General features: G+C 48.0%; 6 protein-coding genes across 6 annotated transcripts; 3 read left to right on the forward strand and 3 right to left on the reverse strand.

Annotated features, from left to right (window-relative positions):
• Window positions 1–617: 617 nt before the first annotated feature.
• On the reverse strand, window positions 618–2,924 carry F5891DRAFT_977948 (heat shock protein; the record flags this gene model as incomplete). The annotated part of the gene is made up of 7 exons (XM_041376747.1): window positions 618–871; window positions 922–2,144; window positions 2,192–2,268; window positions 2,329–2,404; window positions 2,455–2,716; window positions 2,767–2,815; window positions 2,871–2,924. The coding sequence occupies 7 exons, from the start codon at window positions 2,922–2,924 to the stop codon at window positions 618–620; spliced, it is 1,995 nt and encodes a 664-aa protein (XP_041228959.1).
• Window positions 2,925–3,307: 383 nt separating this feature from the next.
• On the forward strand, window positions 3,308–4,822 carry F5891DRAFT_947264 (kinase-like domain-containing protein; the record flags this gene model as incomplete). The annotated part of the gene is made up of 7 exons (XM_041374726.1): window positions 3,308–3,445; window positions 3,497–3,505; window positions 3,563–3,594; window positions 3,650–3,928; window positions 3,981–4,332; window positions 4,385–4,606; window positions 4,661–4,822. The coding sequence occupies 7 exons, from the start codon at window positions 3,308–3,310 to the stop codon at window positions 4,820–4,822; spliced, it is 1,194 nt and encodes a 397-aa protein (XP_041228960.1).
• A 41-nt stretch (window positions 4,823–4,863) lies between these two features.
• On the reverse strand, window positions 4,864–6,414 carry F5891DRAFT_99207 (kinase-like domain-containing protein). The gene is made up of 7 exons (XM_041378162.1): window positions 6,365–6,414; window positions 5,925–6,081; window positions 5,800–5,865; window positions 5,566–5,748; window positions 5,446–5,514; window positions 5,174–5,395; window positions 4,864–5,120 (listed from the first exon to the last, which is right to left on the reverse strand). The coding sequence occupies exons 2-7, from the start codon at window positions 6,060–6,062 to the stop codon at window positions 4,905–4,907; spliced, it is 894 nt and encodes a 297-aa protein (XP_041228961.1). The 5' UTR covers window positions 6,063–6,081; window positions 6,365–6,414; the 3' UTR covers window positions 4,864–4,904.
• Window positions 6,415–6,656: 242 nt separating this feature from the next.
• Window positions 6,657–10,426, forward strand: F5891DRAFT_1019105 (uncharacterized protein). The gene is made up of 12 exons (XM_041361072.1): window positions 6,657–7,103; window positions 7,156–7,178; window positions 7,228–7,425; window positions 7,481–7,692; window positions 7,742–7,775; window positions 7,831–7,877; window positions 7,925–7,990; window positions 8,050–8,267; window positions 8,319–8,809; window positions 8,859–8,983; window positions 9,033–9,529; window positions 9,588–10,426. The coding sequence occupies exons 1-12, from the start codon at window positions 6,930–6,932 to the stop codon at window positions 10,278–10,280; spliced, it is 2,778 nt and encodes a 925-aa protein (XP_041228962.1). The 5' UTR covers window positions 6,657–6,929; the 3' UTR covers window positions 10,281–10,426.
• A 1,064-nt stretch (window positions 10,427–11,490) lies between these two features.
• F5891DRAFT_1019107 (dynactin, subunit p25) lies at window positions 11,491–12,605 on the reverse strand. Its single transcript, XM_041361073.1, has 5 exons — window positions 12,489–12,605; window positions 12,256–12,440; window positions 12,059–12,197; window positions 11,897–11,978; window positions 11,491–11,840 (listed from the first exon to the last, which is right to left on the reverse strand). The coding sequence occupies exons 1-5, from the start codon at window positions 12,531–12,533 to the stop codon at window positions 11,746–11,748; spliced, it is 546 nt and encodes a 181-aa protein (XP_041228963.1). The 5' UTR covers window positions 12,534–12,605; the 3' UTR covers window positions 11,491–11,745.
• A 144-nt stretch (window positions 12,606–12,749) lies between these two features.
• Window positions 12,750–13,800, forward strand: F5891DRAFT_99297 (uncharacterized protein). Its single transcript, XM_041378226.1, has 2 exons — window positions 12,750–13,423; window positions 13,476–13,800. Exons 1-2 carry the CDS (start codon window positions 12,957–12,959, stop codon window positions 13,504–13,506), a joined length of 498 nt encoding a protein of 165 aa, XP_041228964.1. The 5' UTR covers window positions 12,750–12,956; the 3' UTR covers window positions 13,507–13,800.
• The last annotated feature ends 420 nt before the right edge of the window (window positions 13,801–14,220 follow it).

Below are 14,220 nucleotides of genomic sequence, written 5' to 3' on the forward strand. Positions count from 1 at the left end.
TTCATACATCTTTTCGTAGGGTGTATCACTAGGCTCAGCAGAACTAGTGGCTGGAATTGACAGAGTCGCGATCACAATCCCATTACTTAAATTTCTCCAGCTAAAATGAACCTTGGTATGAAAAGAGCAGACAGACCATTACCATTTTAGCCAGTCTGCAGGCAATAACAAACTATCGAGCATGAACAAACCGAGCGCACCATGTAGCTCATATATATAGGCTGTACAGTGCAGCAAGCACAATTATTCCGATGCAGGAGGCTGGGGCAATCTCATTAGTAGCACTGAAATAATTGCATGTGATGTTGCGCAAAAAATCCTATGCAAATACATACAAACTGAGCGGGGAGGGCATTGTCAGATAATAAAAAACAGATATGCCCCGACTGCTACATAAACTGTGCAGCGGCCGAGTACAAATCAGAATCATGTAAGTACTAAAGTATGTCTGAGCGGTACTTTTCTCTTAATCTAAGAAGATGCGAGTGGGCGTGAGTGCAGAGTGGATGAATGTGTTGTGACGAAAGAGCGATGCGATGAAAGAAACCAAGATGCAGCAAAGATGATGGGAGCTGCGGACGGAACAAGGGCTAAGGTGGGAAGATGGGCGAAGGTGCTTAATCCTTCTTTTCCTCCTTGGTCTCCGAACTGCTTTCTGAGGCAGCGTTCTCAGCATTCCGCTTCTCGTACACCTTTTGGAAGAGGCCGAGCGAGGCTTGTTGAGTCTCGTTGATCTTCTCCCGGATCTGCTCAGAGGTAACAGCGCCATCGCCAGCCTGACCCTTGGCAGCAAGTTCGCGAAGCTCAGTAACAAGCTTGGTCACCTTCTCCTTTTCGGTGGCGTCAAGCTGGTCCTTGAACTCATTCATGGCTATAGGCGCGCATGTTAGCAGGATGCGGGAATCAAGAAATAAATCGTACCTTTCTCGGTGTCAGAGCAGACGGACTCGCCCTTATTGCTTTCCTCAATGAGATCACGACGAGCCTTGTCGGATTCGGCGAACTGCTCGGCATCTGAAACCATGCGTTCGATATCCTTGTCACTGAGACCGGAAGACGAGGCGATAGTCATAGACTGGTCCTTGTTGGTAGCCTTGTCCTTGGCAGATACATTGACAATACCGTCAGCATCGATGTCGAAGGTGATCTCGATTTGAGGAACACCCTTGGGAGCAGGGGGAATGCCAACAAGGTTGAAGTTGCCAAGAAGTTTGTTGTCCCTGACAAGCTCACGCTCGCCCTGGTAGATTTTAACCTCGATGGCGGTCTGGCCATCAGCAGCAGTTGAGAAGACCTGGGACTTCTTTGTTGGGATGGTCGTGTTACGACTGATGAGCTTGGTCATGATACCACCGAGGGTCTCGATACCAAGTGATAGGGGCGTAACATCAAGGAGCAGGATATCTGTGACGTTGCCTGCAAGTACACCACCCTGGATGGAGGCACCAATGGCGACAGCCTCATCAGGGTTGACACCCTTGCTGGGCTCGCGACCAAAGATGCTCTTAACCGTGTCGGAGACCTTGGGCATACGAGTCATACCGCCAACGAGGATGACCTCGTCAATTTCACTGGCCTTCACACCAGCATCAGAAAGAGCTTTCTTGCACGGCTCAATGGTACGTTTGATGAGAGGTTCAACAAGATTCTCCAGCTGCACACGTCCAAGCTTCATGTTGATATGCTTGGGACCAGATGCATCGGCGGTGATATAGGGGAGATTGATCTCCGTCTGCGATGTTGACGAAAGCTCGATCTTGGCCTTCTCAGCAGTTTCACGAATGCGTTGAATGGCTATACGGTCCTGGCTGAGGTCGATGCCAGACTCCTTCTTGAACTCTGCCAAGATGTGGTTGAGCAGAACGATATCGAAGTCCTCACCGCCAAGGTGAGTATCGCCGTTGGTTGACTTGACTTCGAAGACACCCTTCTGCATCTCCAAGATTGAGATATCAAAGGTACCACCTCCAAGGTCATAAACAGCAATGACTGACGAATCAGAGCGATCCAAACCATAAGCAAGAGCGGCAGCGGTAGGTTCATTGATCACCCGCAGCACTTCAAGACCTGCGATTTGACCAGCATCCTTTGTTGCTTGTCGTTGTGCATCATTAAAGTAAGCGGGTACCGTAATGACAGCGTGGCTAAAAAGAATGAGCTGAGATTCATGCTACTTGCATAGATGACTTACTTGACTTTCTTGTTGAAAAATTGCTCGCAGGTCTCACGCATCTTTACAAGAACCATAGACGACAACTCTTCAGGAGACTAGAAAAGATAGCTTGAGTTGAGGACACAGCAATGGATCCAGGAGAGGAAGAGACATACATATTGCTGCTTCTTTGAACCAACCTCGACCTCTACCGCTGGCCGACCGTCGGCTTTTTCTACGACAGAGAAAGGCCTGCCCATAATGAGCAACTTTTTACATGGTATGTCCAACACTAGACTCACCAATGCTTTACATCCTCCTGTACCTCCTTGTCTTTGTATCGCCGACCAACCAACCGCTTGAATGCGAAAACAGTGTTGGCAGGGTTGACGACAGCTTGGCGTTTTGCGGGTAAGCCAACCAGACGTTCGCCGTGTTTCGTGAATGCGACAACGGAAGGTGTCGTTCGGGCACCCTCGGAATTTTCAATCACGCGCGCCGTCTTCCCTTCCATGACGGAAACACATGAGTTTGTCGTACCCAAGTCAATACCGACGACAGGTCCTGCAGTGCAATTGAGCAACTTGAGCTGAGAGTAGAGATACGAAGCTCACCGGAAACTTTGGTGTTCATATTCCTCGCGATCGAAGACCGCGATAGAGCCTATTGGAAATAGGGTTATCAGTGCGTCGGTCAGTAAGACAACTTCACTACGCACGGCATAGTTGCCGGTGCGGGCAACACTACGGAAGGCACGAGCTGCAGTGAACATGGCGGAAGAGGTCAAAGAGGTGACTAGCAAATTGGACACGGTGATTCAAAATTTTAGGGAGTCCGCGTAACGCTTACATCAGCCTGAAAGAGTCCGAGAAACGTGGAACATTCGGGATTCGGGCAAGCAAAGTACTACATGCACAAGTAGCTTGATTTTGTTATAATTCATACGACTACTTTCAACACGTTCATCATTGTGATTTTGAGTGGGTTGGGAATTTTAAAAAAACTATTAAGACAGTTTCTCCCAGTGTGAAAGTTCGGGCACGGCTACATTCCGGCCTTCCAGCGCTCGTGACTCGGCCCCAGTGGGCGCACCGTGGAGCGCCGCAACACCTTGAATTGAACGTTCAAACGTTCAACCTCGAAGCCTTCGATATTATGACTGATAGCGCGCCAAAAAGCACTGGAGGCGAGTATGGTACTATGCGCGCCAACATCGACATCAAGAAGCTTAATACATACCTGGAGGTCCATGTGCCGGTTGTCGCTATTCCCGTACAGGTACAACAGTTCAAGGTACGGTCGCAATCTATTGAGGCGAGATTGCAGGGCTGACTGGCAGGATAGTTTGGACAGGTACGCTCATGACTCAATATACACAGGCTTACATCATGATGACATCGGACTACTAAGTCCAATCCCACATACTTCCTGACCGATGCAAGGTATAAGCTTGTCCTTTGTCAGGTATTAGGTCCCATTTAAATTATACCTCTTCAGTGCGACACGATTTGTGTTGCGAAAAAAGCCAGCGGGTCAGTTGTTGTCCTCAACTGCTCACCAAATCGAGCGCGAATACCGCATGTTAAGCGCATTGCACCGATACAACATCAGTCCAACCACAAAGCCAGAGCAGACAGTCCCTGTCCCGCAACCTTTTGTCCTATGCGAGGACAGTAGCGTTATTGGCACTCCTTTCTATATCATGGAGTACCTCGAAGGGCGAATATTCACGGACACCAGGCTGCTGGAACTGCCACAGCAGGATCGAAGAGAATGGTACTTTTTGCCATCTCTATTGTATTAAGATGCTAAGCCTGGTTACCTAAAGCTGGCTCTCAGCTATCCGCTCGTTGGCAGCATTGGCCTCTCTCGACCCATTCCAATTAGGTCTCAAGACCTTTGGTCCCACGACTGATTACTTCCCCCGTCAAATCAAATCTTTTACACGCGTATCGGTTGCTCAATCCCAGGCTATAGATATCGAGACAGGAAAAGCAACAGGAAATATTCCGTATTTCGAAGAAATGGTCGGTTGGTACCAGAAGCACCTCCCAGACGAGAGTAAAACTGGGCTGCGGATTGTCCATGGGGACTACAAGCTTGACAACATGATATTTCATCCAACAGAAAACCGGATAATTGGCATACTGGACTGGGAGTTATGTACTCTAGGTAGTCCAGTACGTTCACCGATCACTGTCTTCTGCATCTTGATCTGAATTCACTGCATAGCTTGCTGACCTCGCAAACCTTACTCAACCATGGGCAATCGACGCCCGTCATATACCCAAGGATTCCCCGCTCACTGAATTCACAATCATCAGGCCGTTCAAGAATGCTACAAAAGATGTCCCTATACCCTTAGAAGACCTTGAGCGCGAGTACTGCAGGCTGACCAACCAACCATATCCCATTAAAGAGATGGTCTTTGTCCGTAGTTGGATACTCTTCCGGGTACGTACCATACCCAGATACGGGATAGTATATATTGACCTGGTTGTTTTTAAGCTTGCTATAATATCGCAAGGTATTGCTGCCAGATATGCGCGGCGGCAGGCGAGCTCGGAAAAGGCTTTCCTTCACCCACAACTCTTTCCTTTGGTTGGTCGGTTGGCAAAGTCGATCTTAGAAGGCGATGGATTCGCTATTGACATAAAACCAAAACTATAGCATTGTTCGTCAAGTCCGTGTTATTAACCTGTGTAGTGAAGAACGTTCTGTATCTACATATGTGACAGTTTCACTAGGTAGCTTACTGCAAACCAGGATAGATGCGATCCAAGTACCCTTTCAATTCGGATACAGCCGGTCGCATCCCATCGTTTTTCCAGCAATCCGTCAGCATTGACCACATACCTCTTGACACACGAAGGTAAAGATTCCTGTTGGGTATTTTCCCTCTACAGATACAATAGATGAGCTCGCCATATCCCTTCTGATCGGCGTACGGCACATTGCCAGATAAAATCTAGTAACACACTCAGTATCTGCAATTTTGGCGACAATGATTTTTTAACGCACCTCTAGACCCGTCATACCTGCCGACCAGATGTCCGATTGCACGGTGGGTAGCGGTGCTGTTGCCGAAGTGGTGTTCACGGGATTCATCAACTCTGGTGCCATGTAACGGAACGTGCCAACCGCTTTTACATTAGTCGTCGTGAAACCAGAAGCTTTGATGACACGGGAAAGGCCAAAGTCCGTCAAAACTGCATTCCAAGAGTCGTCAATGAGAACATTTGTCTACAATGAGTATAAGTCACTATTCCCGCAGATAAAAGTTGTGTGCTAACAGGTTTGAGATCTCCATGGATGACTCTTCTGTAGTGCAGATATTCTAATCCAGAAAAAAATTGGCGAAGCTGTCCAGACATAATTGAATCTGAGCGACTATGAATGAAATTGATACATACAAGTTTCAATCTCTGGTCATTGTGCATATGTACCAGACAGTCTTTCAGTGTTCTGTTCTTATAAAACACTGACACTAGACGAGGGATAGAATACCCCCGTACATCTTGATAGTACACACCGATAAATCGAGCCACGTTGGGATGATTCAGCGTGCTCCAAAGTTTTGCCTCTCGCAAAATTTTCTGAAGCAGACTAAGTAAAAAGGATGACCTATGAATAAACGATCTCCATACCCGTATGGTTTTGTCCACAAGATGCCTGTCTGACAGAAGTGATGGTCTCAAGATCTTCACAGCTACCTACATCGATGAGTGAATATGAGTGCGTTATACGTCACCAGTGACCGTGTAGCACGTACGGTATATTGATGACCTCGCACGGTGTAAATTCCCTTCCAAACATCTGCGAAGTTTCCACTGCCGAATGCGTGTTTGTCGGTCGTCACGACCATTCCCGTCAGATTGTGTACATGGATATTTGTGAGGTTAAAAGCCATTGGAGGATGGTATGGGTGACTATAAAAATGAGTATTGGTGGATAGATTTCAAGTTGGGATGTATAGCAGGCAGGAAGCAAAATCTAGATGATGAGTGCCATACTGCCTGAGCAGGTCCAACTTAAGTAGATTTCCCGGACAAGGTGAGAGTCCTCGTGCCCTGCTAAGTGGGGAAAATGGACCATAGTGACGAAGTTGTTGTACACGGTAGACAAGAAAAACGAATGTACGTCAAAGCTCGCTTCAAGGATCGCCGCATTGTGTTCATCCTGAGTTAGATATCGAGTTGCCAAGACGCTTACAATGAGGATTCAAGAGATGAGTCAAGGTTCAGATAATTTTTGAGGTACTGTGGGGCCAGTTGATGATCAGTTACTTGTGTTGATGGAGACATTATACATAGTACAATGGTAATCAGAGTACTTGCTAGTGAAACTTGTGATTACGAGACAAGTCATGTGAAAATAGCAAGCCAGTTGAGCATTCTTGCTGGCGGGCTGAGCGGGCGTTGATCTGATCGCTGAGAACAACGCGATTCTTGAAATTTACGATTAGCTAATATAAATAGTTAATCCGACCGTTGTCTTATTATTCTGCAAGGCAGCGCACCAAACGTGACCAGTCTGACGTATGTTTGGGCTGGTCCCGAGCTTACCAAACAGTTCGCATCGGATACTTCATGACCACCGCGCCAAACAAGGTCGCCTCGACTTTTACACGTTCCAGCTTACAGTTCTTTGAATTTCTTTCTGGTTAGAAGATCAACTCGTCGGCTCTCAGTTGCACGTGGCCCCGTCACCTGGCAAGGGTCGACGGAAGCCTGAGGCATTCAATCGCATCATTTCACCCTGGTGAGCCTTTAGGAAGATGTCAAACTCTCTGACGCGCAAGGCGGGACTGCGACTGGGACCACTAGTACTAGAAACGTTGGTCAAACATTACTTCGATCGTATCAAGAAAGAGAATGCACAACGGTCCAACTTTGCAACACAGTTGCACCAGGATGAACTTCTATACCATGAAGCATTCAATATTGTGAAGGTACGTTTCGGAGTTAATCATTCGAGTGCCCCAAGCTTAGGGCGGAATGCAGAGTTTCCTCGAGGCTTCGACATAGTGCGTGCACAAACCCGATCGCGAATATTCGTGTCTGACAGTGACTCAGTCACACCGTGGAGGAAGTCCAAGCATTTTCGAACAACCGGACACCATTTCTTCCCTCATCCCATATTGTTCGTTTGCTAGTCCCATTATCCTGCTGTGACGAGGCTGCCACCTACGTCATCCAAGCGCTTGGTGGAGAAGAACTCGCCAAGCGGTTAGTGGGTGGTACAAAGTGGTGGCAAGTGCGTGGAGTCAAAGGGTAATAATATCTGCGCCTGTGAATCAGGCATCATTAACTCAATTCCCTCTGTTAGTATCGATGCAGAGTGGATCACGGATCGCAAGGACTACCAAGAGGCGAAGAAACGGAACAAAGCGAAACATAAAGAGAGCTCAAATACGGAAATACCCACCAGCGAAAGCGATACCCAGGCCTCAAGTGGACTGCCAGCCTCCAGCTCAAATGAGGGAAATATTTACAAGGAAGAAATGGACGAAATGCGCTGCATACTGTATGCTCATGGAGGTATGCTGTGTCTTTGTTTAAATCAAAAGCATACGATGACAGTTCTCAGGGGGTTATTATTTTGGGAGCGTTGATCAGGAAAGGTTGATTCGTTCTTTTCCCGATTGGCAACTTCATCGGTTAACTGGAGTTATTCAGATACAGTCTCCAGCGGCATGCAAGGAAGATCAACGGCCGTGTTTTTGGTAAGTCATCATCACTATCACATTGACTGTCACTTAGCAGAAGCTAGCTATCAACTACCGTCTGGCTCCGCAGTATCCTTTTCCCTGTGCCTTACAAGATCTTCTTGCTGCTTGTCAGTACCGTCTTTTCGGAAGTTTTGAGGACAAAGTTCTTAAAGGCCCTCCCTTGTAGACCTTTACTTGATCAAACCTCCTCCTGATGCGCCCCACCGGCCATTACAGCCAGCACATATTGTTGTTGCAGGAGATTCCGCAGGGGGCGGTCTAACCCTCGCATTGTTACAAATTTTGCGCGACACTGGACTCCCATTACCTGCAGGAGGGATCTTGATTTCTCCTTGGTGCGATTTAACTCACTCTTTCCCAAGTATTCACACCAACACCGCCACGGTAGGCTATCAGCGGAACTGTGCCGCAGTATGCTCACCCAATAATACTCAGGATGTCATTCCTGTATATGGACTTTCGCTCCAGAAACCTAGTCCCTTGTGGCCTCCGCCGTCAGATGAAATGACCATCACCGTCCATTCTGGGCTGCGCAAGCGGATACGTCAGATGGTCCACCTTGAATCGAAGCAAGATAAGCACGACAGTGAAGCTTCCCCAAATGTCAGCATATATCAGGACTCAAGGGGTGCGTCATTGATTAACCTAACCGGGGAGGACGAAAGATCGGCCTGCAGTGAAATGCCTGTTGACGTAGGCGCTACTGCTCCGCTACCGTCAGTCGACAAGAAAGAAGATCAGGCCATACGCCTTCTAACCAACTCAGGTGAATTGTTGGTGATAGAAGACCAGGTGCACATGTACGCCCAGAATAGCTTGCTGGGACATCCACTTGTCAGTCCCGCCCTCTCGTACCTGGGCGGCTTGCCGCCTTTACTTTTCATTGCGAGTGACAAGGAGGTTTTGAGAGACGAGGCCATCTATTCGTGAGTCGTTAACATTTTAGCCTGTTCAGCATTTAAAATACCTATCAAGGGCTCACAAAGCCGCTCATCCTTCGCGGTATCCCCTCAGGGAAGAAGTACGCTCTCTTTACCCACCACTCAAAGGGATAGAAGACCGTTTTAGTCCAACTGCAGTTCATCTACAGGTCTATGATGGTAAGGATATCATTTACGTTGTGGTCTCAAATTAAGTCTTTCGCTCTAGATACTGCCCATGTTTTGCCGGTCTTGTTCTCTTTTACTACCCCGGGAAAATTTTGCTACCGCGCAATTGCATCTTTCACAAAGCACGTCACAGGCATGAATGCACTGTCCAGATCTTCCTCCGGTCCGATGGTCTCTCCTACTACTAGCGCCTTATCTTCTCACACCGTCGTCGGGAGGTTTTCTATGCTTTCCCGTGCGTTGTCTACGCCTGAATTCCTTAATCGCATCCAGGGCAAATCAAATAGCCTGACGTCGTCTAATGTTCCTGATTCCGCTTGTCTTTTGCCGCTCTCATCCACATCTCTTCTCCCTCCATTGTCTCGACCTAGTGTGCCAAAATCTGCATCTGACAACGCTCTTTTCGAATCCACATTGCGAGATCGATCTTCGGATAACGTAAATTTAGGAGGCAAGGGGATCAAGGGCAGTGCGTCTGATTTCGCTGATACAGTACAGCGATTTGCAGGAGAGAGTAAGATATATTGCGATGACGAAGTATGTTTTATAAATTATGTTGTTGAAAACCCTGCTGATGTCCCTAATTCTTTTGCAGAATCTCCCCTCCTGGAAGCAAGGCATGATTCGCGAAAGAGTGTCAACTTCCGGCGTACTTCGACCACTGGAACCAGAGGCAGACTTGGGCGCATTTCATACTCCCCCGGAAATCATAGGAGTTCTTTCAGAGCTCGCCGTGCGACGCTATATGGAAGGGAAGGCTAAATTCGACAAAAAGTTCGCGAAAGACCGACACGCCATCCAGAAGCAACGTCATCGCAACCTCGAGCGTTCGAGAAGAGACGTTCTGAAAAACATTGCACAACTTCAAGGCTCGCATGGTTCGCAGACCAAAAATGGCAAGGGGAAGGCACACGATACCGTGAAAGGTATCAAAGAAGGTCTAGAAGCTGCCTCTGCCAGCTGGTTTTGGGCTTGGGCTTTGGACGTAGACGAGCGTCCACCACCAAGTAGTATTGTATCCCGGCGAGATACAGATGAAGCTCGACGGCTCGCGCGGATTGCTGATCAAGCCGTCCTACAAGAGCACAGTCATATAAGCGCCAACAGCTTGTGGGCTGTTATCGTCAATTTCTTAACCGTCGCTCCCGAACGTGACCACAAACATGCCAATTCCGCTGTCAGCGATGGTGATAACAAACCACCATCCCCATTACAGAAACGCAAGCCGTTGTTTGCCTCGCTACGACCTCGAACACGAGAAGTGAAAGAGTCTGAACCAAGTAGATGATGTACATATAGTGGGTTTGCGCTCTTACCTAGACCCCTCAATTGACAATGTGTTTTAATTTTATAGTTCTGTGGCACAGAAATTGATAATAAGTACCTACATGATAATATATTGTTATGCATAACCAGGAATTTATCTTTTTTCCGAGCATGCAATTATAAAATGACGTGTTTATCCTGTCGAACCGAACCCAAATGTGGGGTAAGGTGAGCTTCTCGCATTCAGAGGATCTCCTTTGAGAGCAGCACTAAAAAATCTGACTCGCAGATAACGGCAGTATCAGAACGACTCATCTGTATTATTCCCGAGGCATCCGTACCGACGAGTCTCGTGGTGCTCAGAGACGTAGGGCGTTAGATCGGACATACGTGGACCTCGCGATAAAGATTGTGCGATCCATCAGCCCATCTCACTTTCAAATTAGTGAAAGAAAACCGCCTACATAACCCTGCAAAGTAGCCCGACACCACACTACAGTGATCAGACTGTCCGGGTTACGCAATCCCACTAAGCCCAAGTTGAGCACCCCGCACGAAATCGTCATAACTCGGATCAAGTTCAAGACTGTCAAGCCTGTGATGAGCTTCAACGTGACTCGTCCCACACAATTGGACGCTCTTGCATATTAGCATCGGATCCCACAGAGTAAAACAATTGAATGTCATGCTCATACCGTGTTTGACAGGAAGAACGTGTCGTAACAGAAAGCAATCTAGAAAAGAAAGCTCCTGCGGGAATAAGAATTCGAGAAAAAGTGCGTTGGAAGGTCTGGCTGCAGTACTAATTGTTGCAATTTCGGATCCACTGTAGGGGAGTGCGCATGCATAAAAGGAGCAGGCCGCAGGCTGCCGGTCGACCCTGCGCTACTAGCACGGACGTGCCTGCATCGGCAAAGCCAATAGACTAGCCTGGTCCGTTAGATATGATCGGATGGATGTAGCCCATCCGACGAACATCCCGAAGCGACGAACGCCGGAACCACTGGCAGAGCGTGCCGCGGCGTTTATGTCAGAAATAATATCATATTGTGAGACGGACAGCCGTGCTCGGAACAACATGCGCCACGCAGCGATACCCACGCATGAAGGCAAATCTATACATGCAGAGTCAGAGAACGAGACCAGAAAGCCGGAGAAAGTTACATGATAGTACTAATCAGGTTTTGGCAAACATGAAAAGAGAAGTTCTAGAAAAGCAGCTGTTCGACGGTCATGAGATGCGTACACACTGATATTATTACTTCAACTTGTGGGAGTGGCTTAGCGGGAATTCGAGCTTGACCCGGAGGCAGTGTCGATGAGAACCATGGGAGAGTAGCATAACCGAGATGTGATGTTACTGTAGGGCAGGTGCAATGCAAAATACCGCTGACTGCCCAGAGATGACATATGATAAGTATGTGATCAATCTGATAATACAAGTGATGGTAAGTGGGCTAAGCCTAGTAGGCGGTCACGATGCCTAATCATCGCTCTAAAGGCTGGAAACGACTGTAGTACTGTTTTGTCTGGGATTCAACCATCTCTTGTGTCGACTCTGGTAAATCTTCAATAAAGCGACCTGTGAGAATAGGCATCATTATCACGAGACATAAGCCAACATTAAAAGTCACTAGCCTGGCGAGCCAGAGAATAGTGCCAGAGCTGGAATAACGGTGTTGGGAGGAATGACAGTGTTATCCGCGACCTGCGCGCAAGTCTTTGATGATCGTAAACTTTCCCTGAAAAACATGCTCAGTGAACGTTGAAGACAACGTAGCCTGAGTTATGAAGACTTACAATAACACAGTTCTTCCCAATCACAACATGGTTCCCAATCGTCGCGGCTTCGACGACGGTGTTCGCACCGACGTGAACATAGTCCCCGATCTTCATTGGGTAGTAATTGAAATTTCCGCGATACGTCTTGTATGGTGGCCTGGAATATCGTAAAACCTCCAAGTTAGACGCATATGTTACCTCCAAGTAAGACATACCTCATCACGCAACCCTCGCCGACAAGGCAGTACCTCCCAAGGGAAATGACGACGGCATGACCAGGACCTGTTCTGCGAAGATCTCCCCGAATGATTGCGCCGCTGGAAATAATAGTCTTTCCTCCGAGAATGATATTTTGAGGTCCAGCTATAGTGGCTCTTCGAGAGACTTTGTTTCCTGTGTCCTAGATCAGTGTCAACAACTGGCTGACTCCGTTGGGTCCGTCGCTTACAGTTTCGATGAACTCAGCTTTAGAATAATATACTGGCACGTCCATCGAGGCTGACGCAAAACGCCGACGGAATAAAGATATTACCAGAGAACATACGCAAATACATGATAACCTAACCCTCGTCACAAGTTGCCATTGACATGTTCCAGCTCACTACTCTCAGGTTAGCCGAGCTATCGAGCCCATCGGCTTGCTGCATTCAATAGCTCCGTGGTTTGCTGCAGATCTGCACGAGCTTTGAACTCTTGGACCACATCATGTGGTCCGCAGAAGCAGCGGCCACGACTTACTGCCCGGAGTAGACATCTTTCAACATCACCTTCAACAGCAGACGATGCTGCGTTGTCAACAAGAGCACCTTCTTCTGGAGATAGCCAAGCTGAGCCGGTCACTTACCATGGTCCACTTACACAGACATTCCGTCGTCTCAAAATTTTCTCCCTGTCATCCTTGGGTCTGTCGTGTATCATGACCCCATTCATCTTCATCGTCGAATCATCGCTTCCTCTGTCTGCTCGAATCGTTCTGGCAATGACCGCACTTTCCACAAGTTCTATCTCGACCGCCCTCGTCGGGTGGTCCGGCGCATCCTACGTCATCGACCTGCAAAGGCTTTCGCCAGCCGACAATGGCGGCATCGAAGGCATCGAGATGACCACGCTTACGCTCACGCTGAAAAGGCTCGTCACGCGCGTGTACGACGCTGACTTCCTAGTAGACACGAAGCGACCGTTTGCAAAGTGGGCGCTCGCGCAAAGTGTCCTATTACCACCCTCAAAAGAGGACGCACTCATGGCGGTGAAAGGCGGCGCACCGGGCGAGGAAGAAACAATAGCGGAAACCTTCAATGCTGCGGGCGAGATTGTGGGACGGTGGATTGTGAAATGGGAAAATGATGGTGCAGGAACATGCCGCGGAATAGGAAAGGTCGTGCGGTACGCAATCCTTATCATTTGCGCTTGCAGAGAGTTAACATTGCATGTCTAGATACTTCAATGTGCACGAAGAGCTGCTGTGACAGCTGTGCATCTAGGTTATTGCTTCGAGTTAGCAGGATTCTTGTCGTTACTCTAGTGACCACCGTCATTTTTACGGAGTAACCACAAAAATTATGCGCATGCTCAGATCTGGCGTAGAATGTGCTCAGGTAACACTCGCTCAGTACGAATTGTGCATCATACCGTATAACAGCTGGTGGCTCTATCATTTTCTTGAAGGTCATTGGTGCAGCATTTGGCCGCATTTTGCATCCAACTCGAGCTTGGTGACGCCTCTGATGCTTGGCGCCTCCACAATAACCTTGGATATTTTCGTCAAGTGACGATACAAAGCCTTGCTAGGCCGTGGTATAATGCCGAAGGTAAATGGGGGGGGACAACATTCTTCACGAAGAGGTAGTCTTACACATCAAAAGCACGGACGACACAACGACTTGCTGAACGGCAGATCACATAATGACCGCTGAAGCAAACCTATACACGCGTCATGCCAACTCCTGGATTACTTGCACACCATAGACAATTTTTAAGCAAAAATTGAGGACTTGGCGAGGCGACCATATACCACCACCGCGTGGAGCAGTAAACATAAATCTGGCGACTGCAGCATGATACAATACCCCCTGGAGACCATCTTACTGCCCATAGCTAGCATTAAATGGCATAATCATCGTACGTTCGTATCGATCGACAATTGTGAACATGCAGTTACCGCTAAGCGGACCATCCTACCG

This window comes from Suillus fuscotomentosus (genome assembly GCF_016647785.1).
Source record: "Suillus fuscotomentosus strain FC203 chromosome Unknown F5891scaffold_13, whole genome shotgun sequence".
In the NCBI taxonomy this organism is placed as follows: domain Eukaryota; kingdom Fungi; phylum Basidiomycota; class Agaricomycetes; order Boletales; family Suillaceae; genus Suillus; species Suillus fuscotomentosus.